Genomic DNA, 23,611 nt, shown 5'->3' with positions numbered 1-23,611 from the left:
TGGGAAAGGCCCACCTCAGCAGGGTTGAAATGCCCGCTTTGCCCTTTGATCTTTCAGTTAAACTACAGCCCGAGCAACAGGTCAGCGGATTGCAAATTGCACACCCCATTGGCAGAGGGGAGTAGGTCAAACACAAAATGGCGGTCACCAATCTGAAGAAAGCCCTGTGACTCCATTCTTCGGCCAGTTTCACATGACTTGTCTTCTATTGTGCGAGACTAAGCACACACTTAAAATGGAATTTGACATTACATGCTAGAATGGAGTCAATAAATGACATTCTTTAGTGTTCATGCAACAAAGTCAACCTAAGTGACTGAAAGCCTAAAGCTAGAAAAATCCCACTCATTTACTTTTGTATAGATAGAAATAGTATATATTGTAAGTCTTGTCTTTTTTTTTTCCACCACATCTTGTCACAATGGACCTGAAACTAATTTGGCTAATGTTTAAAAGATGTCGCAATGCCCGTTGTTACAGCCTTTACCGTCTCTTACAGTCCATATCCTATTCTCTGGTTTATGCTTTTGTCATTGCTGTTTTACGTTTCCATAGGAGATTTGAGCATTCTTCAAAAAGTACAGAACTATTCTCCGTATGAAAAAACTACAGGAACCTGTTACATTGTACAATCACTCCGATCTGTTTGACAGCATAGTAATAGTATATAGGAGGAGAAGCTGAGCAAAATGATCTATAGGCTGGAAAATATTTAGCATAACTAGTTCATTGAATTCCCTGGTGTTGGCATGCATGAGTCCAGTGGGCAGTCCCACTTGTAATTGACAGTTGTCTCTGCATGCACAGTCCTACAGGGAAGCCTGTCAATCACTTAATAGGACTGCCCTTTGGACTCATGAATTCAAACACCAGCATCTTCAATAAGTAAAATACAAGTTTACTGAAACTTTTCCCACAAAAATGTATTTCAATCTGATCAGCTCCTCCTGCTGTATAACATGCTGCAGATCAGATACCACTTGCTCAAAACAACTGAGTTGTGAACATCCCTACATTCCTCTGATTCCAGTGCTTTTTTTCTTTTTACGCTGCGTCACTAAATTGCAGAGATATTGACATTTTATGATTTGGAGCACAGTATGTGAAATCTCTGCTTATAGTGCAACTGGGCATTTCTTAAGTCTTCTCTGGGAGCATGAGCTTTCACCCCTCTCTCCCAGATGCTATCAATCACAACTAGGCAGATGATCTAGCAGCTAATAAGCCTTAGGCTGGTTTCACACGTCAGTGGCTCCGGTACGTGAGGTGACAGTTTCACGTACCGGAGACACTGACACACGTAGACCCATAAAAATCAATGCATCTGTTCAGATGTCATTGATTTTTTGCGGACCGTGTCTCCGTGTGCCAAACACGGAGACATGTCAGTGTTCGTGGGAGCGCACGTATTACACGGACCCAATAGAGTCAATGGGTCCGTGTAAAACACGGACCTCACACGGACATTCTCCGTCTGGGGTCCGTGTGCGTGCAGGAGACAGCGCTACAGTAAGCGCTGTCCCCCCCACATGGTGCTGAAGCCGCGATTCATATGTTCCCTGCAGCAGCGTTTGCTGCAGAGAAAATATGAATAATAGTGTTTAAATTAAAGATCTATGTGTCCGCCGCCCTCCCACCCCCTGTGCGCCCCCCCCGCTGGTCAGAAAATACTTACCCGGGTCCCCCGTCGGCTGTAGCTCCTTCCTGGTCTGGCCGCGGCTTACTGTATGCGGTCACGTGGGGCCGCTCATTTACAATCATGAATAGTCGGCTCTGCCCCTATTGGAGGTGGAGCCACATATTCATGAGTGTAATCGACCGCATACAGTAGAGAAGCCGCGGCCAGACCAGGAAGGAGCGACAGCCGACGGGGGACCCGGGTAAGTATTTTCTGACCAGCGGGGGGGCGCACAGGGGGTGGGAGGGCGGCGGACACATAGATCTTTATTTTAAACACTATTATTCATATTTTCTCTGCAGCAAACGCTGCTGCAGGGAACATATGAATCGCGGCTTCAGCATGATGCAGAGTGGGTACCACACGCTCCGTGTGGTACCCACTCGCCATACGGGCGGCACACGTGTGCCGCCCGTATGGCCTCCGTGAGTTCCCAGGCACACGGACACGGATAACTCCGGTACCGATTTATTCCGGTACCGGAATTATCTGGACGTGTGGGACAGCCCTTAGATGCTGCCAAGTTGTCATTGGCAAAGTCTTGGAGGGAGAAGTAAAAGCACCAACCACCAAAAAAGACTGCGGAAGTGCCCAGTTGAGCTACAAGAAGGAGTGGCGCTGCTGGACCACTATAAGCTTAGGCTATGTTTAATAATCTCAGTTCTATAATGACTTTTATTTTTCACGGAATATTTGCTAACAGTCCTGTGGGAATTCAAATTTTGCTCCAAAAGGGGAATTTCAAACAAGTTTTTGTGTCTTTCTCAAATTCAGAAATGGATTAAAATGTTCAACAAAATGGTTTTCAAATGGGTTATATTTGTTTTGTGTCTCGAGACATGCCAAGACATTACAGGAAATGTATGTGAGTGAGTGAGTGTGTATGTGTGAAGATGGGCCTTTTTCTCACTGCTCCTGCTCTCCTGTCTGTAGTTCTATATAAACAGGCGTAACAAACAGGTGAAAGTTGAGTTCAGCTCAGACAAGCCATTTAATAATGGCAGGAGCAAACTATGCTTGGATTTAATGGAAAGGACATCCCAGCACCTATAGTGCTGGCCAAATGTGGATGAGGCAGGAACTGCCCGCTCAAAATAGTCGTCAAAGGTACAGAACACAAGAATTGGGAGAATTCCTGGACATTTTAGGACTAGATTGAGCACATTTTTAAATTGTGGAGGATGAGACCTTTACATTTTTTCTCAAATAACATTGTTACATGCCTTATTACCTTAACTGAATGTGTCAAATAATTCCCCTTCTTAAATATTCACTAAATGTAATCATAAAATAACCCAATTGCCATAGCAACTGCATAAATAAGGCAGAAACAAGGTGGTAGGTGTTTTGAAGCTCACCTTTAGCCATTTTATTGAGTACCATGTCAATCAGGATATAGGTCCCACTTCTCCCTGCACCATCGCTGTGAATAACAAGAGAATTTCATTAGCATTTCCAAGGCAAAAAAAAAGCAACAAAGTCAAATGGGCGATGCTCCCCTATTAATTTTATTGTTAATAAAGTAAGGCTGAAACTGAAGGAAAGAGGATTTAAAAGAGGGGGTGAGAACATAAAGCATAGAACACAAAAAGCCTAAAAAGCCTTTAATCAACACAAGCTGTTCACTGGGGATTAACTATTGTTCCATATAGCAAGTTTCTGTAACAAAAAGAAAAAAGAAAAAAAAAAGGTTCTTATGGAAGAATCCGGTTACAATGTAAATAAATAAACAAAGCCAAAAAAAGAACATGCAGTAAAGTACTAATAAATGAGGCAACAGCGGAGGGGGATCTGGAGGAATTAAATCTTTCACCTGTGAATTGATGCATTGTGCTCCGTGTATATGCTCTCAGGGTGATAAAAGCAAACTAAATACAGACATGTTTTCTAACGAATAATAAACGCTTATTTTTTAATCATTAAAAATGTAAGTACCAAAATAGGCAAAAAGGAATTTAATATTATGTATCAATTCTTTAAAAAAATAAAAAACAGACTAATTTGCATGAATTTTGAATTAAAGATGCACTACATTTTTCATTTTTAAATATTGTTGTACAGTATATATATATTTATCTATATATGTATATACACTCACTGGCCACTTTATTAGGTACACCTGTCCAACTTCTTGTTAACACTTAATTTCTAATCAGCCAATCACATGGCGGCAACTCAGTGCATTTAGGCATGTAGACATGGTCAAGACAATCTCCTGCAGTTCAAACCGAGCATCAGTATGGGGAAGAAAGGTGATTTGAGTGCCTTTGAACGTGGCATGGTTGTTGGTGCCAGAAGGGCTGGTCTGAGTATTTCAGAAACTGCTGATCTACTGGGATTTTCACGCACAACCATCTCTAGGGTTTACAGAGAATGGTCCGAAAAAGGAAAAAAATCCAGTGAGCGGCAGTTCTGTGGGCGGAAATGCCTTGTTGATGCCAGAGGTCAGAGGAGAATGGGCAGACTGGTTCGAGCTGATAGAAAGGCAACAGTGACTCAAATCGCCACCCGTTACAACCAAGGTAGGCCTAAGAGCATCTCTGAACGCACAGTGCGTCGAACTTTGAGGCAGATGGGCTACAGCAGCAGAAGACCACACCGGGTACCACTCCTTTCAGCTAAGAACAGGAAACTGAGGCTACAATTTGTACAAGCTCATCGAAATTGGACAGTAGAAGATTGGAAAAACGTTGCTTGGTCTGATGAGTCTCGATTTCTGCTGCGACATTCGGATGGTAGGGTCAGAATTTGGCGTAAACAACATGAAAGCATGGATCCATCCTGCCTTGTATGGAGCATCTTTGGGATGTGCAGCCGACAAATCTGCGGCAACTGTGTGATGCCATCATGTCAATATGGACCAAAATCTCTGAGGAATGCTTCCAGCACCTTGTTGAATCTATGCCACGAAGAATTGAGGCAGTTCTGAAGGCAAAAGGGGGTCCAACCCGTTACTAGCATGGTGTACCTAATAAAGTGGCCGGTGAGTGTATATATATTAGTGATGAGCGAATGTACTCGTTACTCGAGATTTCTCGAGCATGCTCGGGTGTCCTCCGAGTATTTTTTAGTGCTCGGAGATTTAGTTTTCTGTGCCGCAGCTGCATGATTTACATCTGTTAGCCAGAATAAGTACATGTGGGGATTCTCTAGCAACCAGGCAACCCCCACATGTACTTATGCTGGCTAACAGATGTAAATCATGTAGCTGCGGCACAGAAAACTAAATCTCCGAGCACTAAAAAATACTCGGAGGACACCCAAGCGTGCTTGAGAAATCTCTAGTAATGAGTATATTCGCTCATCACTAATATATATATATATATATATATATATATATATATATATATATATATAAATATATATATAAAGGGCAGCATAATGTAGGAAAAGAGATTCTGATTCCAGCGATGTATCACTCAGTTTACTGGGTGCAGCAGTTGTGACACAATCAGAGTTCTTAGATAGAGGAGGGGTCGGGGTCGTGGTCGTGGTCAGACCAGGGCTCACAGGAACATCAGTCCAGGCAGTGAAAATCTCCTGCTGATAAAACATTCATTGTATGGAAACAATAGCACACAGCCTGATTAGTGATACATGGCTGAAATCTGTGTTTCAGCCCCTACACCCTGCTGGTTTCAGATTGCATAACAAAAACCTGCCGTCAGATTCTCTTTCACTCTATATATTTTATTTCTCGTACTCTAGACTGTTTTATAACTCAGCACAAGCTACAAGTTGTACAAAGCCTTAATATTGTCCAAAAAAGTTTATAAGATTCTACTTGGTAGGTCTCTGATCTTTATAATGAGGTATGCAAAGATTATATATCACGTCCTTTTAGATAAATAAGACTATATCATGTCCTTTTCGGAGCACATGGAGGTGTTCTGTATGATAAGAAATGCTTCTAGGAAGGAAGATCTCGGTAATAAGGCTTCATATGTAGACTCCATAGAGCAGCACGTGAAGGGCCTGTAGTTGTTTAGCCTGAAGCTGTAGGATGTAATATATGTCTCCATACATGCTCCATGTTTGTCACCTAATGGCGCCCAAACACATTAGGGGTATGTGCACTCATTCAGTATTTGCAGACAAAAAATCTGCTTCAAATACTGATGTGCTGGGAGGAAAAATTCTGCTTAAAAATATACGTGCGTTTTGATGCATTTTTTTTAATTACTTTTTTTCATGCATTGGAGTGGGTGAAAAAACATTTAATAAATTGATGTGCTGCAGATCTGCAATGAAACTGGTTCAAAATTACAAAAAAAAACACAACCAACGTGTGCATGAGACTTCAGGAATTTCATTCGCTTTGCTGGTCTTAGGCCGGGTTCACATTAGCGTTTCTGTGCGCAGCGTATGATCCGCATAGCTCCGCATGCGTCATGCGTATGTATCTTTAACATGGTGTACTCAGGGACACGCTTCGCAGGCGGATGCATCGTTTCGCAGTATTCGGCGAATGCAACATGTTCCATTTTTTTGAGGCATCAAATATTGCGCAATCATGCAAAAACGCATTACTGTCTATGGGAACGCATTGGTACGCAAGGACATGCGTACGCATGCGTTCGATACGCATGCGTACTTTAGACTGCGCATGTCTAGGAAATGGTGTCACCAACTCCACCATGCGCATAAAAAACGCAAACACATGCCAAAACGCATGCACACGCAGCATTTTTTTGCTTCATGTGCAAGATGATGCGGAGGCTTAAGCATGCGTTTGCACAGAAACGCTAATGTGAACCTAGCCTTAGGACATGCTTTAGTATTTGTGACAAAACTAAGTGGGAAAAACGTCAAAAAAGCAGCAAATACTTAACGCGTGCACATACCCTAATGTCATTTAAATCTGTTGATTTTTACAGAATCGGACTCTCCAACATACATGAGATCCTCCTGGCTCATTCCTTGGATAGAAAATGAACGGTCATGTTGAATTTCAATGCTCCATGTTTATTTACCTGCAGATAAACCATCGCCAGGCGTCTGACAGTGTCTTAGTCCTCTCTCCCCATTGACGCCATATGCACGCTCATCTAAACTGAGAGTGCATATGTATGGGGGATCAGGAGACATAACTGTTGGCCAAACATGATTTCCCTAATAGCTAAGGTGTTTGGGCACCTTAAAGTTTTTATAAGCTTGATTAGCTCCGAGTGCAATACTTACCTGCAGTGAACTATTACAGGACAGGAGCGCCCCTTGTAACACTTGTTAACTTTCCTATAAGAAAGAAGACAAAACGTATTAGACCTTGTAAATTTCCAGTTATAACAATATCAATTCACATCTAAAATTGCCCCTGGAATACAAAAGGCCATTATGGATATGACTAAACAAAATTAATAGAATTCTAACAAACACTGTAGAAGCGAGTGTTTGCAAAACAATAAAAAAAAACACTTCAAATTTCCTTTATATTTTTGTCTACTTCTCAAAAGATAAAATAAATAAATACACATTATATAGATATATATATATATATATATATATATATATATATATATATATATATATATATATATATATATATATTACTGGAAATTAGTGGATTACACCTACACGATGCCAGTGTTTAATCTTCATATTCAGGAAGGTGTATGAGGAATCTGCACACTCTTCTTACATTTTTACAGTGCATAAGTAACTATAAAGTAATACATTAATTCCTAAAACCTTTAACTACTTCTTAATTATATACTATGACATATATTGAATATTTTCTTCTTGAGATATCATAATTTGCTATTTCCTGCATATAACAAATGTTTAGCATACTCAACAAATGTTTAGAGTACCGTACTTGTTACTGTTTCTATCTCAAGGACATTATCTAATATTTTTTCTGAGAATTTATCATTTATACACTTGTAGTATATATATATATTTTTTTTAATTTTATATATGTATATACAGTGATGAGCAAAAGGGAAACAATGTTTTGAACTTTTGACTTTCAGGCTCCATACCTCACCATCCACTACTGCTTCGAATAATTTTATAGACAATCATCTTGGCTATCTCATATCTAAATTTGGCTAGCAGCTACTTAGCATATGAATAGTTATACAGATTATTGTCATATCACTGCATTCTTACTGTTTGGCTCCTAAAAATCCCAGTTTTATTATTTTGTTAGTATTTGTTACTCCATCTTTGGATTTTAACACTGCCTGAATCCCTCTGGTCATGCTCTCAATCAGATTCAAACATGTCTTGACCGAAAACTGAACCCAGGTCTCTTCTACATGTTCACAACGTTGGTGCACATTGGTCGACTCACTTGGGTATGTACACAGTTTTTTTTTTTACTCTACGCATGAGTGTTTTATTGGATTGAGGTCTGGGGACTGTGGGGGCCAATCCAGCACCTCTACGTTATTATCATTAACCCCTTCATGACCTTGGGATTTTTCGTTTTTCCGTTTTCGTTTTTCGCTCCCCTCCTTCACAGAGCCATAACTTTTTTATTTTTCCATCAATTTGGCCATGTGAGGGCTTATTTTTTGCGGGACGAGTTGTACTTTTGAACGACATCATTGGTTTTACCATGTCGTGTACTAGAAAACGGGAAAAAAATTCCAAGTGCAGTGAAATTGCAAAAAAAGTGCAATCCCACACTTGTTTTTTGCTTGCCTATTTTGCTAGGTTCACTAAATGCTAAAACTGACCTGCCATTATGATTCTCCAGGTCAGTACGAACTCATAGACACCTCACATGTCTAGGTTATGTTTTACCTAAGTGGTGAAAAAAAATTCCAAACTTTGGAAAAAAAAATAAAAATTGCGCCATTTTCCGATACTCGTAGCATCTCCATTTTTCGTGATCTGGGGTAAGGTGAGGGCTTATTTTTTGCATGCCGAGCTAGCGTTTTTAATTATAGCATTTTGGTGCAGATACGTTCTTTTGATCGCCCGTTATTGCATTTTAATGCAATGTCGCGGCGACCAAAAAAACGTATTTCTGGCATTTCGATTTTTTTTCTCATTACGCCATTTAGCGATCAGGTTAATGCTTTTTTTAATTGATAGATCGGGCGATTCTGAACGCGGCGATACCAAATATGTGTAGGTTTGATTTTTTTTTTATTGATTTATTTTGATTGGGGCGAAAGGGGGGTGATTTAAACTTTTATGTTTTTTTTATTTTTTTCACATTTTTAAAAACTTTTTTTTTTCACTTTTGCCATGCTTCTATAGCCTCCATGGGAGGCTAGAAGCAGGCACAGCCCGATCGGCTCTGCTACATAACAGCGATCATCAGATCGCTGTTATGTAGGAGAATTGCAGGTGTGCTGTGAGCGCCGCCCACAGGGTGGCGCTCACAGCCACCGGCGATCAGTAACCATAGAGGTCTCAAGGACCTCTATGGTTACCATTCAGAAGCATCGCCGACCCCCGATCATGTGACGGGGGTCGGCGATGACGTCATATCCGGCCGCCCGGCCGGATGCGGTAGTTAAATGCCGCTGTCTGCGTTTGACAGCGGCATTTAACTAGTTAATAGGCGCGGGCAGATCGCGATTCTGCCCGCGCCTATTGCGGGCACATGTCAGCTGTTCAAAACAGCTGACATGTCCCGGCTTTGATGCGGGCTCACCGCGGAGCCCTGCATCAAAGCAGGGGAGCTGACCTCGGACGGTATAGTACGTCCGAGGTCAGTAAGGGGTTAAACAATTTCTTCTCCAATCTCAACATATTCTTTGGGTCATTGTCCTGCTGGACCACTATGTCATCTTTTTCAAATGCATAATACTCGAGTGTACGTAGTGACTCGCCTTGTAGGATACTCACATATAGCTCAGCAATGAGACCACCATAGATCCAGGTCAAGTATCTTAACACTTTTGGCTGTAAAAAAAAAAAACCATATCATCAGGCTTCCTCCATCAAACTTGACAGTTCCTTCAATTTCTCGATCTGTTGGCCCCTTTTTCTCTTGTTCCTTCCAGACGCATTTGCACCCATCAGAGCCTAGTCTATTGATTTTCATCTCATCACTCCAAATCACCCTTCTCCAATCTTCTACGGTTCACTTTTCATACTTCTTTGCAAACTTGAGCCAACGCTTCCTATGATGATATTGAAATCAAGGCTTCTTCACCTTTTTTCAAGCCACCTTTTCAGACTTGTGTAACATGTACGACACGGTGCTTTCATGGACATCTGTGATCTCACTATTACAGAGCATACGAGCCACCTCTACTGCTATGTTTGTCGTACCAGAATTGATAGACCTTGTGATGAGCTGACTTATTGACTCTGATATTTTGCCTGGATGTCCACCTCTTGGCTTTTGAATGGATGGGTTGACTTCATTTTGTATTCTTCCAACTGTCATGGCACTTACATGATGCAGTTTGGTAATTTTCTTTGCCGAGAGACCGCTATCGATGAGTTGGATGATGCGGTTTCTCTTTTCTTGGGAAATCATCTTCATGGCCGATTCTCGATTCAAAACCAGTGACCTTTCACTTGAGAATCAACCTAATAACACACTGAGCTATTAGGGAATGTGAGAACAGGTTGTAATTTGTAGTAACAATGCAGGAACATGACATGAATCTGCATAACTAATCATATGCTAAATAGTTGCAAGTAAAATTTATGTATGAGATAGCTAAGATGATTATCTATAAAATGATGGTAGTCTCATGTTCGAAACAGTTGTGGATGGTGAGATACGGAGCCTGAAAATCAAAATTTCATATAATTGTTACTCTTTTGCTTGTCACTGTATATGCAGCTCTGGCAAAAATTAAGACACTACTGCAAAATGTTCAGTTTGTCTGATTTTTCTCTTTGTAGGTATATTTTGGAGTAATATGTAAATTGCTCTTTTATTCTATAAACTTCTGACAACAGAATTTCCAAGCAATACATTTTGTATTTTTTTTCTGAAAAAGAAAAATGGTCAAAATGAAAAAAATTTAAAAACCCAGTGCTTTCAGACCTCAAATAATGCAAAGAAAACAAGTTCATAATCATTTAGAAACAACAATACTAATGTTTTAACTCAAGAAGAGTTCAGAAATCAATATTTTGTGGAATAACCATGATTTTTAACCACAGCTTTCATGCGTCTTGGCATGCTTTCCACCAGTCTTTCACACTGCTTCTGGCACAAAAATGTAAGCGGTTCTTTTTTGTTTGATGGCTTGTGACTATCCATCATCCTCTTGATTACATTCCAGAGGTTTTCAATGGGGTTCAGGTCTGGAGATTGGGCTGCCCATGACAGTGGTGGTGATGTGGTGGTCTCTTAATTTTTGCCAGAGTTGTATGTAGTAAAAAAAAATGATATATACACATGTGGTTTCCTTAAATTTTCAAGTGTAATTATTACCCTATGAAATATGAAAAATACAATAAAATAAGAGTCATAGAATGTATTCAAAGTTAAATAATTAATTCCTAAAATTTTTACTTGTTTTTGAAGAAGTTAATAATCAGTCCACAATTTTTCTTAAAAATAAAAAAGTGTCAGTAGATTTTTAGTTATCTCACACAAATCAGCCTCGCAGACTTTTCTATTTGTGTGTGAGGGAACTAGAAAAATACTAATTTGGCAGCTACAAGAAATAATGGTTTGTGTCTGGTGAATTGCTGAGAAGCCTGGTCTAAGCTCACACAAATAAAGCAAAGATTTGGAACACAGAGATCTCGATCTTCTTTATAGTGAGGAGTAAAAATAAAATAAAATGTGTCTGACTGCTTCATCATTGATATGACAGTGCTGGACGGATTGTTGGGCGAGACCCACTGTGCAGTCACAAGGAATTTAATGAGCGGTTTTATCAAGATATTTTCAATACCATCCAGCAAGACAACTTCTTTATTTATTTTATCTAATATAAGTACATGGACAAGCTGTGAATCGTAAATGAAATAATTGTATGGGGTATATATAAGATAAGACTGTGCGTCTTCTGTCTGCGAGACATAAAGAGAATTATTGACAGGAATGTCGTAAATTGTGAACTAAGATGGATTTCTGCTTGTCTTAGGTAGGTATTGCAATAAATGCAAATGTGCTAGTAAACATGCATTTCTTGCCAAAAATCATCTAGGCATCTAGGTGGTTATTTGAATATTTTGATTTATTAGAAAAAATTCTGTAAAAAATAATTTTAAACCAAATAAAGAATGCATCATTTTTTATAAAGCACTTGGTGCTACTCTGGTCTTAAAACAATAAGAATACAATCTTTGCATTGGATATTAGAAGAGACCCTCAAGTAGAGGCTAATATTTAGGCCAAACTTAAAATCAGACTATGCCAATTATCTATGTAAATATATTACAGAATTCTATTTCTACAGTAGAATAAAGGGATATCTGTGGATGTTATCGGTGCTGCTGAATAGAACTGAGACGTACATTCAGGTATGATGAAATAAAAGATGGTGGTCTATTGGAATATGACCACATGTATGAATTATATTCATAGTGTGCTGCTAGTTATGGACATTAATTCTCTGCTGCTCTATCGGGACTGCTTACAGTATTGACCCATAGGTGTTGCCTAAATTTGAAAGTTCAATTCTAAATCTGAATTTCCCACATGTTCACTGCTTTTTTTTTAATAGTAATTCAATAACAAATATTTGTATTTGGGAAGTGGTACTGTATATATCAAAGGTTGACTTCATTTCTTAGTTGCTTTAATATTAGAATCTAAAGACTGCGTGGAATGTAACAAGCAATATTCCACCCTATCCAATAATGAGGCAATAGACAACATAGTGCAATGTACGTTTTTCTCAACTCCAGTGCTCAAGTACTCTTAAAGGAGTTGTCTGGTCAAAACCAATAAGTCTGCAATGACTCTGTGTGACTGCAGACTTATGAATCCCCCTAGTGCATACACTGTGTGCTGCAGGGATTCGCCGGTTATACATACCCCAGGCCAGTGGGGGCGGCCTCACTCCATACACTTGTATGGATCGAGGCTGCGCCCTCTAGTAGGACATGCCCACTGACCGTCTGAATCACTAAACGGGGCTCAAAATAAGTGTATAGAGCGAGGACGTGCCTACTGGCTGGAATTATGCATAACTTATACATACCCTTCGGTCTTGGGTCTGAAACCGGTGAATCCCCACAGCGCACAGTGCGTGCGCTGGGGAGATTCATAAATTTTCAGCTACACAGAGTGACTTCTTTCCTTTAATGGAGGAATCAGAGCGAAACGCGCGTCGGGGCAGAGGGATGCCATCGTATGCACAGCAGTTTACATTGATAGATAAAAGTGATCTTACACTCAGCTTCCCATAACTGTATTAAGACATCAGACAAAAATTACACCTTGTAGTTGTCAACATGTGTTCAGATCAACAATGCACCTCATAATTGTCATTATGTGTTAGTCCAATGCAATGGATAGGACTCCAATTTGATTGTTCAATTGTTTCCCTTGTTTTAATGAACCTTAAATGACAGCTATAGTGGATTGCTACACAGCCTGTATTTAGCAATCAATCGCATAGCATACCTTGGAATATGTTCCATATTTTTTTCTAGCACCTTTCTATTTTAATTGTTTTTGGAATTTTACTAATAAAAAAATAATTTTTTAATAACAAAAAATGTACTTCATCTTTTTACAAGGATGATACTCATCCTTACTAATATGTGTTATTATTAGTGATGAGCGAGTGTGCTTGTTACTCGAGTTTTCTGAGCATGCTCTGGTGTTCTCCGAGTATCTTGGACGTGCTCGTAGATTAGGTTTGAGTCCCCGAAGCTGCATGATTTGTGGCTGCTAGATAGCCTGAATACATGTGGGGATTCCCTAACAAACAAGCAATCCCAGCATGTGTTCAGGCTGTCTAGCAGCCGCAAATCATGCAGCTGCAGGGACACAAACATAATCTACGAGCACGCCCTAAATACTCGGAGAACACCCGAGCATGCTCGGAAAACGCGAGTAACGAGCACACTCGCTCATCACTAATTATTATACTATGAAGTGTGTGTCATAAACAAGAACCTATTCAACCTATTTACAAATTTACAGGGTCTGCTTAAAAGCTTTTAGTTAGCAAACATACAGGGTTATTTGTCTTTAGCTTTATTTGATCTGTGTAAACCAATGAAGCCCCCTATTACAACAAAAAAAAAAATCACTTTAGTCATATCAAAATGCATTTGCATGTTCCATATGCTCCAGTATCTGAATTTATATCTATTGGAATTTTTTTTGCATAATAATAGTTAAAAAAAGGTATAAAATGATATATATATATATTACCAATTCAATAAATTCCGTTAACATAAACAATAGAATTAACAACAGGTAATACAACATGACAAATCATTATTAAAATACATAGATGTATGTATGTGTGTGTACATATATATATATATATATATATATATATATATATATATATATATATATATATATATATATATAGACATATCCATAAATATATACATATGCAAATATATATGCATAAATATACATATGTATATTTATATATATATATATATATACACATATTAATACAACACAGTCTGTTCATGAAGAATCGTTATTAAAATATGCAATTATATATATGCATAAATATATACATTTATATAGCTGTACATATATATATTAATATTTATATATATTTATATACACATCACGATCGTATGTAATGTAATATATGATGCATAACCACCTTAGCATTCATTGTGAACATGACTTTAGGTCAATGCTTTTATTCTTTACCATGAATTGAAAATACTTAAGGATTAATTGCATCGGCCTAAATAAATCTATAACCAAGCATTTCATTGTGTCAGTGCAAAAATGATAACCACAAGCCGGCCTCGTTCACCGCAGAACATGTATTATTAATGTGTATACACACGAAAGACAGAGAGAAAGGGAGAGAGAATGATTAGTGATACAAACCAAACCCTTGGTTCAATGAATGAAAAGAAACTCGTCATGCAAACCGTCAGCAAGCAAAGGTCAAAGGTCGTTAGAGGCACAGAAAAGGGGCTTCCATATTGTCCCCGCAGCAGAGTGACAGTTTCCAATGATCACTTTTGTGACTATGCAACTGGGCTCATATTACTAGCTGCAACATCACAAAAATGACACTGGCAACTGCTAATTAGCTGGCAAAATAAGGATTTAACCATTTTCAAAATGAGCGGTTGTTAGTAAATGCCAATGTGTGTACAGCAAAAAAATAAAAAAAGTCGATTTTTTTTATCATTAATATTTTGTGTTTCGTTTTTATTTTTTTTTAACCTAAGGTGATGCAAGCAATCGTAGCTCATATTGTGTTTGGTTTTCACCCAACGGTAGGGAAAAGATTATCGATAGTGGTCAATATTAGCTCTGTTTAACCGTACAAAGCAGATGCCAAGGTGACCTTTGTTGTGAGGTTTCTTAATAACTTACAATTTTTTTTCTGTCCATCGAGTAAATTTTGCATTACATAGTAATAACAAGAGAAATTTACAGCAATTATTGACATTACAGTTTGTTCAAATCGATGTGATTTCACATTAGAAACAATTACATTCACAATTTAACAGTAGTAAAATGAAAACACCACATTTTGAAATCGAAAAATAATTTAAAAAAAGGCAAGTGGAATAAAAGTCATTGTTATCTAGGTACAAAGCACAATCTGATTTATAAGCATTTAAATACATGAACCTTATTTTGCTCTTGACTGTTTTATATTTCTGATTTTACCGACTTGATGACACTAGAGAACAAGGGTAAGCTATGGGCAGTTCCTCCATACAGTTTGTATCACAATTCAAGGCTAAGTGGAAGATTTCTGGTATTATTACAATGGGTTTTTCTTTGAAGTTTTTGGTTAAATAACCATGAACTGATAGTACAATTTGGACTCTCACAGACCTTAGAATTGGGCCCCCAAAAATGATAGACCCCCAAAGACCAGAGACCCTACAACTGGTACCCACAAAGACGACAGACCCTACATTTGGTACACAAGCATTGCTGACCTTACAATTGGGACCCTGAAAGACCACAGATCCAACAATTCAGACACCCAAAGACTGTAGAGCCTACAATTGAGACACCCAAGGACCACAGACCCTACAATTGGGAAACTCAAAGACCACACACCCTACAATTGGGACACACAAAGATAACATGCCTTACAATTGGGACAGCCAAAGACCACAGACCCTACAATTGGGACACCCAAAGACCACAGACCCTACAATTGGGACACCCAAAGACAACACACCCTACAATTGGGACACCTAAAGACTACAGACCCTACAATTGGGACACCCAAAGACTACAGACCCTACAATTAGGACACCCAAAGACTACAGTCCCTACAATTAGGACACCCAAAAACTACAGACCCTACAAATTGGACACCCAAAGACTACAGTCCCTACAATTAGGACACTTAAAGACTACAGACCCTACAATTGGGAAACTCAAAGACCACACACCCTACAATTTGGACACTCAAAGACCACACACCCTACAATTTGGACACTCAAAGACAACATGCCTTACAATTGGGAAACCCAAAGACTACAGACCCTACAATTGGGACACCCAAAGACCACACACCCTACAATTGGGACACTCAAAGACAACATGCCTTACAATTGGGACACCCAAAGACTACAGACCCTACAATTGGGACACCCAAAGACTACAGACCCTACAATTGGGACACTCAAAGACTACAGACATTACAATTGGAACACCCAAAGACTACAGACCCTACAATTAGGACACCCAAAGACCACAGACACTACAATTAGGACACCCAAAAACTACAGACCCTACAATTAGGACACCCAAAGACTACAGACCCTACAATTAGGACACTAGTAGTTCCAACAATTTGTGCAATTTTTACCCAGTAGACCTTACAACTTATACAACCATAAAGAACATTAGATTAGACCATACAACTGTACAGCCATATCACCTACATTTACAACACGCATCATTGTAGTGGGCCAACCAAATCCACTCCACTGCAGATTTGGTTAAAATAATTGATGGAAAAGGCTGATGAAACTCTTTTGTCTTCATGATAATCTAAACTTTCACGGTCATAGCTAGTTAACTATTAAACAATATATTTTCCATTTTTTGTAATATACTTGCCATGGCCCAGAATACCAGGATTGGTCATACTTGTAGGTATACTCGCCAACTCTCCTGCAACGTCCAGGAGGGTCCTTGAAAAAGGAAAGACTCCTCAAAAAATTGAGAAATCTCCCAGACCCCTCTGCAATCATTAATTAATTATTAATTCCGGAAGGTCTCTTGTTCCTCACAGTCTTGCAGATGCGAGGGTCAAGGCATGGAGGGGCACAAAATAGGGAAAGAGGGGCTTAGCTCCAAAAAGGGACAAGACCGGGATCTAAACTTTCTGAATGCCAACCTCAAAAGTTGTCAACTATGCTTCTAAGCTATACAAAAATACTGATCATAACATATACAAACTGAGTTACACAAAGTTCTTCAATATTTTGCTAAATGTTCTACCTATAGAGCGTGCAGCCAGGCAGGAGAACAAGATCCTGCACAGACCACAATCATTCCGGATTATCCCTGGCATGGTGAGGTGACGATGAATGCTTGGTTGTCACATGGTTGCAGTGTCTTACAATTAGTGGGTGTTAAGATGAAAGGAGATCTCTTGTCAAGATGCTTGTTGTGTAAAACATTAGCACTTGAGCTGTGGTTTAACAACTAACCACTAGAAACATGAAAGGGAATCTATCATCAAGCTCTTCATATGTAATCAGAGAGAAGCACAAAGTAGAGACAGAGACCTTGATTCCAGCACTGTATTGCTTACTTTTTTACTGGGTTGCTGCAGTTTGATAAAATCTGTTTTATCTGCTACAGATCTATCAGTTCTCTGAATTACCCCGCCCACACCACTGACTGGCAGCTTTCTGTGTACACTGTGCATAGGCAGAAATCTGCCAATCAGTGGTGGAAATGGGGTTATATGGCAGCAGGTTTACTAGTCCTCTAGTGATAATCTCCTGCTGATAAAACAGTGATTGTATAAACTACACTAAGCAGCCCAGTAAGTGACACATCGCTGGAATCAGGGTCTCTGCCTCTACATTATACTGCTCTCACATTAAGTGGCAAAAATCTGGTGATGGAATCCCATTAAATATAATAGTGAACCTTGTCTTGGGTGGCATTGTGTGACTGCACAGCCGTTCAGTCATCTACAGGTTAGGGCACAGCTACATCCTATCCCATATCTATCTATCTATCTTGGCACACACAGCGCCTGCTGCATTCTTTGATATCTGCAGTCACTGCAGTTTGCACCTGTTCACATTTGCGTCATTCTCTTAAGAGGTAGTGGTCAGATTTTGCTTATACTTTTCTATCTACCGTATGTTTCTATTTATCTAGCTCTGATTTCTTTCTGGCCTCACCTTTAGTAGTTTTGTGTCACTTTGTTTTTAAATATATCCATATGTTAATTTCTTATACATACGCTATCTACCGTAATATCTATATATCTTTCAGTCTATTTATCTCTCGGTCTATCTATCTATCTATCTATCTATCTATCTATCTATCTCATATCTATCTGTCTATCTATCTATCTCATATCTATCTGCAGCGCCCCAGAGTCCTGGTCGTTGCAGTACTGATGCTCCGCCGCTAAGGGGAGTGATGGTACGTCTGATGGCACTGAAGGAGTTCACCTGACCAGGTATCACAGACACCAATACACTTCACAGTCTGGCCTCCAGGGGGAGCTAAGGGTGCTATGTATTAGGCCACTCCTCACAATCTGGTAAAACTGGGGGTTAGATAGGAAGTTAGTCAGAAGCTGACTGGGTTGGAACCAGGCAACATCCTGTGGCAGAGGGTGTTGCAGGGGAAGATTCAGGGGGGTCCCTGTCAGGGGTGGGATCCTGACAGAGGCCTAGAGAACAGAGAGAACGTTACGGGACCGCGCCTGCACTTCATCGCGGCGGTACCCCAAGAAAGGACAAGAAGCGAGGTATATTGTGCTGAGTGAGAAACGAGATCGACGCAACGAGGAGAAACACCAGTAGGAGTCGTGCTGTAAGATGAGGCAACATCCTACTGAGGCGCGTAGCCGGTGGCCGGAACGCCGAGGAAGTATTGAGCTCCAGGCCTTACTTCAAACCTACGGCAGGACAGTCAGTTATAGGCGGGCTGTCTCACTCAAATCACCTAAGAAGACATAGGGGGCAACAACTGGAGAGGGGCGACACTAGGGTCCCGGAAGAGCTCCGAGCCTACCCGTCATATGGGTGCGTCCTAGCCATATCATCTGGGGGACGAAGCAGAACATCATAATCGAGTTGTGAGGGAACTTCAGAAACAGACACAACAGTTGTGGGGACTATCCCGTAAGCACAGCAGGGGAGGACCACAACACACAAGCGCTAGAAGGTAGGCACAGATTTCCACCTGCAAAGGGAACTCTGGAGGTGCCATCAGACCGGCCGGACTCCCACAGCCCGGTTAACCGTATTCCGGACTGAGGATCCTGAGGCCTTCAGTAAAGAGGTAAAGAGACTGCAACCTGGTGTCCTCGTTATTTACTGCGACCTGCACCGCACCACTACATCATCACCACCCACACCTTTCATTGGGCGCCCCTCAGCAGGGTCACGGACCAGGTCTAGCCACCGTGACAACCCCAGGACCGAGACTCAGAGGCCCGGTATCGGGTACCCCTCGACCCTGCGGCAGTGGGGGCGCTACAATTTGGCGTCACGAACAGGATCTACTTAAGCCTGAAGAATCAGGTCATTTGTGCCTTGGAACTGTGATTTATTGTGCTTGAACTGTGACTTATTGCAAAGACTGTGGATTGCCATTTGCCGCCAAAACCAGCCGCCATAACAGCGCTGAGGAGAGCGCAGGAAGAGAAGAGGGGCGTGGAGTAGGCGTGGACCGGCTGAAGAGCGCGAAAGACAATGGCCGCCCAGTCTAAACATTTTTGCATCCTGAGAACGTGTCCGTCAGCAGCCGAGGTCCGCCTCCTCATCCTCTTTGGAGGGTGGAGACCATGGAGACGGGGCCGCCCACGGAAGAGACCGCGGGAAGAAGACACTGGAGAGGAAGCAAAGATGGCGACGCCAGAAGCACCGCGTGGGGACGACCCGACCCAGCATGAGGCTGCACCACCCGACACAGCCCCAGACGCGCCATCGTTGCTGGGACTGGCCCTTACGGAGCTACCGATGGGCAGACCCAACTGGCCGCCGTCTGAGGAGTGTGTGGCCGCAGCCGAGGCCCGGCAGATAGCACGCCGCCGGGAGGCCGACGCTCGTGTGACCGCTCGGCTGGGCCAGCCTACGGAGGTCCGCCTAACTCCGGTGTCCCCTGCTTCCTCCATCCCGGCCGCAGCAGAGTGCGAGCTGCAGGCACGGGGCCTGAGGATCCTGCCGGAGGCAGAACATCTGCGGCGCCTGATGACGGCGTGGAGGAATAGACCCCAACCTGCGGTCCAGATCGACCTGACAGAAGCGGAGGAGGTTCCCCCGTCACATTGGGGTGTGGTGGTGGTCTTCAACTCCCGGAAAGGACGGGGAGTTATACAAGAAATTGGAGAACCACTGTGGGTCCGTGTGGATCGGGAGGAGGTGGAGCCCTGCGGGGGAAGGTACTGTCGCGACCTGGAGCCTGGAGACGCGGTAACTTACACCCGGTGGAGGAGAGAGGTTGGCTGGATAGCTCGGGGCGTCCAGCGGTGCATCGCACTCCAGGCCGCTGCCGGAACGCCGGAAGACGAGCCTCCTGCAGAGAAGGTACCGGAACCAGCCACCGCGGAACCCCAGGGGATTCAGACCCACCGTGTCGCTACTGGTCGTATTCTCCCACGAGTGAGGAGGGTGTCCCAACGAGGGATCCTATCGCTACTGGGACCAGTCTTTGCTACACCATCACGACCCGTTTGCCCGGTGAGGCCCGGGAGGAGGCCGCCTCCTGCTCAGCCAGAAACTGAGTAAGCAAGAATGCTTCATCATTTGTAAATAGTTAACTGTTCGTCTTTTTGCTGTTCTGCTGCTACAACCCGACTAGGGTTAACTCTTAAAGGGATCCCTTTGTTTACCCAGGATCCCTTCTTCTGCTTTTGTTTCTCGTCTTATCATTGTTGAAAGAACTGCTGGATCATGAACACTGCATGATTACAAACTCATTGTAAATAGTTTGCACCTTCTTAAAGGTGCCGTCTACTGGTTTTACAAAAGAAAGGACTCTTTGCGAAGAAACTGTTCCTGGAAACAGCACCAGAGTCCTTACTGCATTCGGACTTGCAGCTTGAGAAGTTGCACTACCTCATAGAGACTTGGTCCCTTCTTAAAGGGGACGTTCATTAATAGCACTTAAAGTATAATGATGCTTTAAAAGGAAGTACTGATAATGCTAACATGTAAAAGTTATCTGTAGTTAGCTAGTTAATTGTAAGAGATGTTTAATAATGTGTTAGAAAATGAGGACAGGAAGTGAACCCGTACGGGGTTAGTCGGTGAGTCCTCCTAGGAGCCATACAGAGATGGCTCAGTGATCTTGAACTGAGAGATGGATGATACGTTCTATACTGTGTATAGTAGCAGAAAGGCAGTAGGCCCGGGCGGAAAGGGGCGGTCCTGCAACCGAACGAGAGGCAGTAGGCCTGGGGCAGATAGACAGGCGGTCCTGCAGAAGTAAAGGAGGAAAATGAAGAAAAGTTGATTAGCCTTATAGTGTTTTATAAGAAGGTCTTTAGTGGATTCAGTGTGTACGTCCTTAAAGGCAATGTTAAATTATTGTTCAAAAATTTGCACTTAGTAGAATACCCGGTTGGATAGGAAAAGCTATTTATAGTACGTTATTTAAAGCATTTAACAATGTTTGTAACGTTCAAGTGTCCTCACCTCCCATAAAGGGAAGCTCTGTTCAAATTTGCTTATTGTTATTGCATTTCAAAATTGTATGTCTTTTTGCTGACATGTATTGTTGTTTTCTTCCCAGTCCAGGAGTACTGGATTTAACCGGGGGGAGTGCAGCGCCCCAGAGTCCTGGTCGTTGCAGTACTGATGCTCCACCGCTAAGGGGGGCTATGGTACGTCTGATGGCACTGAAGGAGTTCACCTGACCAGGTATCACAGACACCAATACACTTCACAGTCTGGCCTCCAGGGGGAGCTAAGGGTGCTATGTATTAGGCCACTCCTCACAATCTGGTAAAACTGGGGGTTGGATAGGAAGTTAGTCAGAAGCTGACTGGGTTGGAACCAGGCAACATCCTGTGGCAGAGGGTGTTGCAGGGGAAGATTCAGGGGGGTCCCTGTCAGGGGTGGGATCCTGACAGAGGCCTAGCGAACAGAGAGAACGTTACGGGACCGCGACTGCACTTCATCACGGCGGTACCCCAAGAAAGGACAAGAAGCGAGGTATATTGTGCTGAGTGAGAAATGAGATCGACGCAACAAGGAGAAACACCAGTAGGAGTCGTGCTGTAAGACGAGGCAACATCCTACTGAGGCGCGTAGCCGGTGGCCGGAACGCCGAGGAAGTATTGAGCTCCAGGCCTTACTTCAAACCTACGGCAGGACAGTCAGTTATAGGCGGGCTGTCTCACTCAAATCACCTAAGAAGACATAGGGGGCAACAACTGGAGAGGGGCGACACTAGGGTCCCGGAAGAGCTCCGAGCCTACCCGTCATACGGGTGCGTCCTAGGCATATCATCTGGGGGAAGAAGCAGAACATCATAATCGAGTTGTGAGGGAACTTCAGAAACAGACACAACAGTTGTGGGGACTATCCCGTAAGCACAGCAGGGGAGGACCACAACACACAAGCGCTAGAAGGTAGGCACAGATTTCCACCTGCAAAGGGAACTCTGGAGGTGCCATCGGACCGGCCGGACTCCCACAGCCCGGTTAACCGTATTCCGGACTGAGGATCCTGAGGCCTTCAGTAAAGAGGTAAAGAGACTGCAACCTGGTGTCCTCGTTATTTACTGCAACCTGCACCGCACCACTACATCATCACCACCCACACCTTTCATTGGGCGCCCCTCAGCAGGGTCACGGACCGGGTCTAGCCACCGTGACAACCCCAGGACCGAGACTCAGAGGCCCGGTACCGGGTACCCCTCGACCCTGCGGCAGTGGGGGCGCTACATATCCATGTATCTATCTAAATCATATCTATCCATGTATGTATGTATGTATGTATGTATGTATCTATCTCATATCTATCTATCATTTCGCTTTCTTTTTATGTTTTCTTGCAGCAACTTCAGTAGTTTTACCATTTTATATACTATACAGCTCTAGCAAAAATTAAGAGACCACTGCAAAATGTTCAGTTTGTCTGATTTTTCTCTTTATAGGTTTATTTTTGAGTAAAATGTAAATTGTTCTTTTAGTCTATAAATTTCTGACAACATGTCTCCGTATTTCCAAGCAATAAATTTTGTATTTTTTTTCTGAAAAGGAGAAATGGTCAAAATTGAAAAAAATAACCCAGTGCTTTCAGACCTCAAATAATGCAAAGAAAACAAGTTCATAAACATTTAGAAACAACAATACTAATGTTTTAACTCAAGCAGAGTTCAGGAATCAATATTTTGGGGAATAACCATGATTTTTAATCACAGCTTTCATGCGTCTTGGCATGCTTTCCACCAGTCTATCACACTGCTTCTGGCGCTAAAATGTAAGCAGTTCTTTGTTTGATGGCTTGTGACTATCCATCATCTTCTTGATTACATTCCAGAGGTTTTCAATGGGGTTCAGGTCTGGAGATTGGGCTGCCCATGACAGGGTTTTGATGTGGTGGTCTCTTAATTTTTGCCAGAGCTGTATATATCCATGTGTTACTTTTTTTTCTGCATATGCTATGTAACATTTGTATCTCTTTCTGTCTTCTCTATTACATTTCTGCTATTTTCCC

At 41.8% G+C, this 23,611-nt stretch overlaps 1 protein-coding gene across 1 annotated transcript in view; it reads right to left on the bottom strand.

Moving 5' to 3' along the window:
* Nucleotides 1-23,611, bottom strand: part of PTPRN2 (protein tyrosine phosphatase receptor type N2) — a 1,208,901-nt gene that overhangs the window by 9,655 nt on the left and 1,175,635 nt on the right. The window contains exons 20-21 of the mRNA XM_077268574.1: nt 6,860-6,913; nt 3,037-3,101 (exon numbers count right to left, since the gene is read on the bottom strand). Of these exons, the coding sequence (XP_077124689.1) occupies nt 3,037-3,101; nt 6,860-6,913 (119 nt within the window). The remainder of the gene's footprint in view (nt 1-3,036; nt 3,102-6,859; nt 6,914-23,611) is intronic.

Source organism: Ranitomeya variabilis, chromosome 6, assembly GCF_051348905.1.
Source record: "Ranitomeya variabilis isolate aRanVar5 chromosome 6, aRanVar5.hap1, whole genome shotgun sequence".
NCBI classification, from domain to species: domain Eukaryota; kingdom Metazoa; phylum Chordata; class Amphibia; order Anura; family Dendrobatidae; genus Ranitomeya; species Ranitomeya variabilis.
This window is presented reverse-complemented; position numbering and strand designations above follow the sequence as displayed.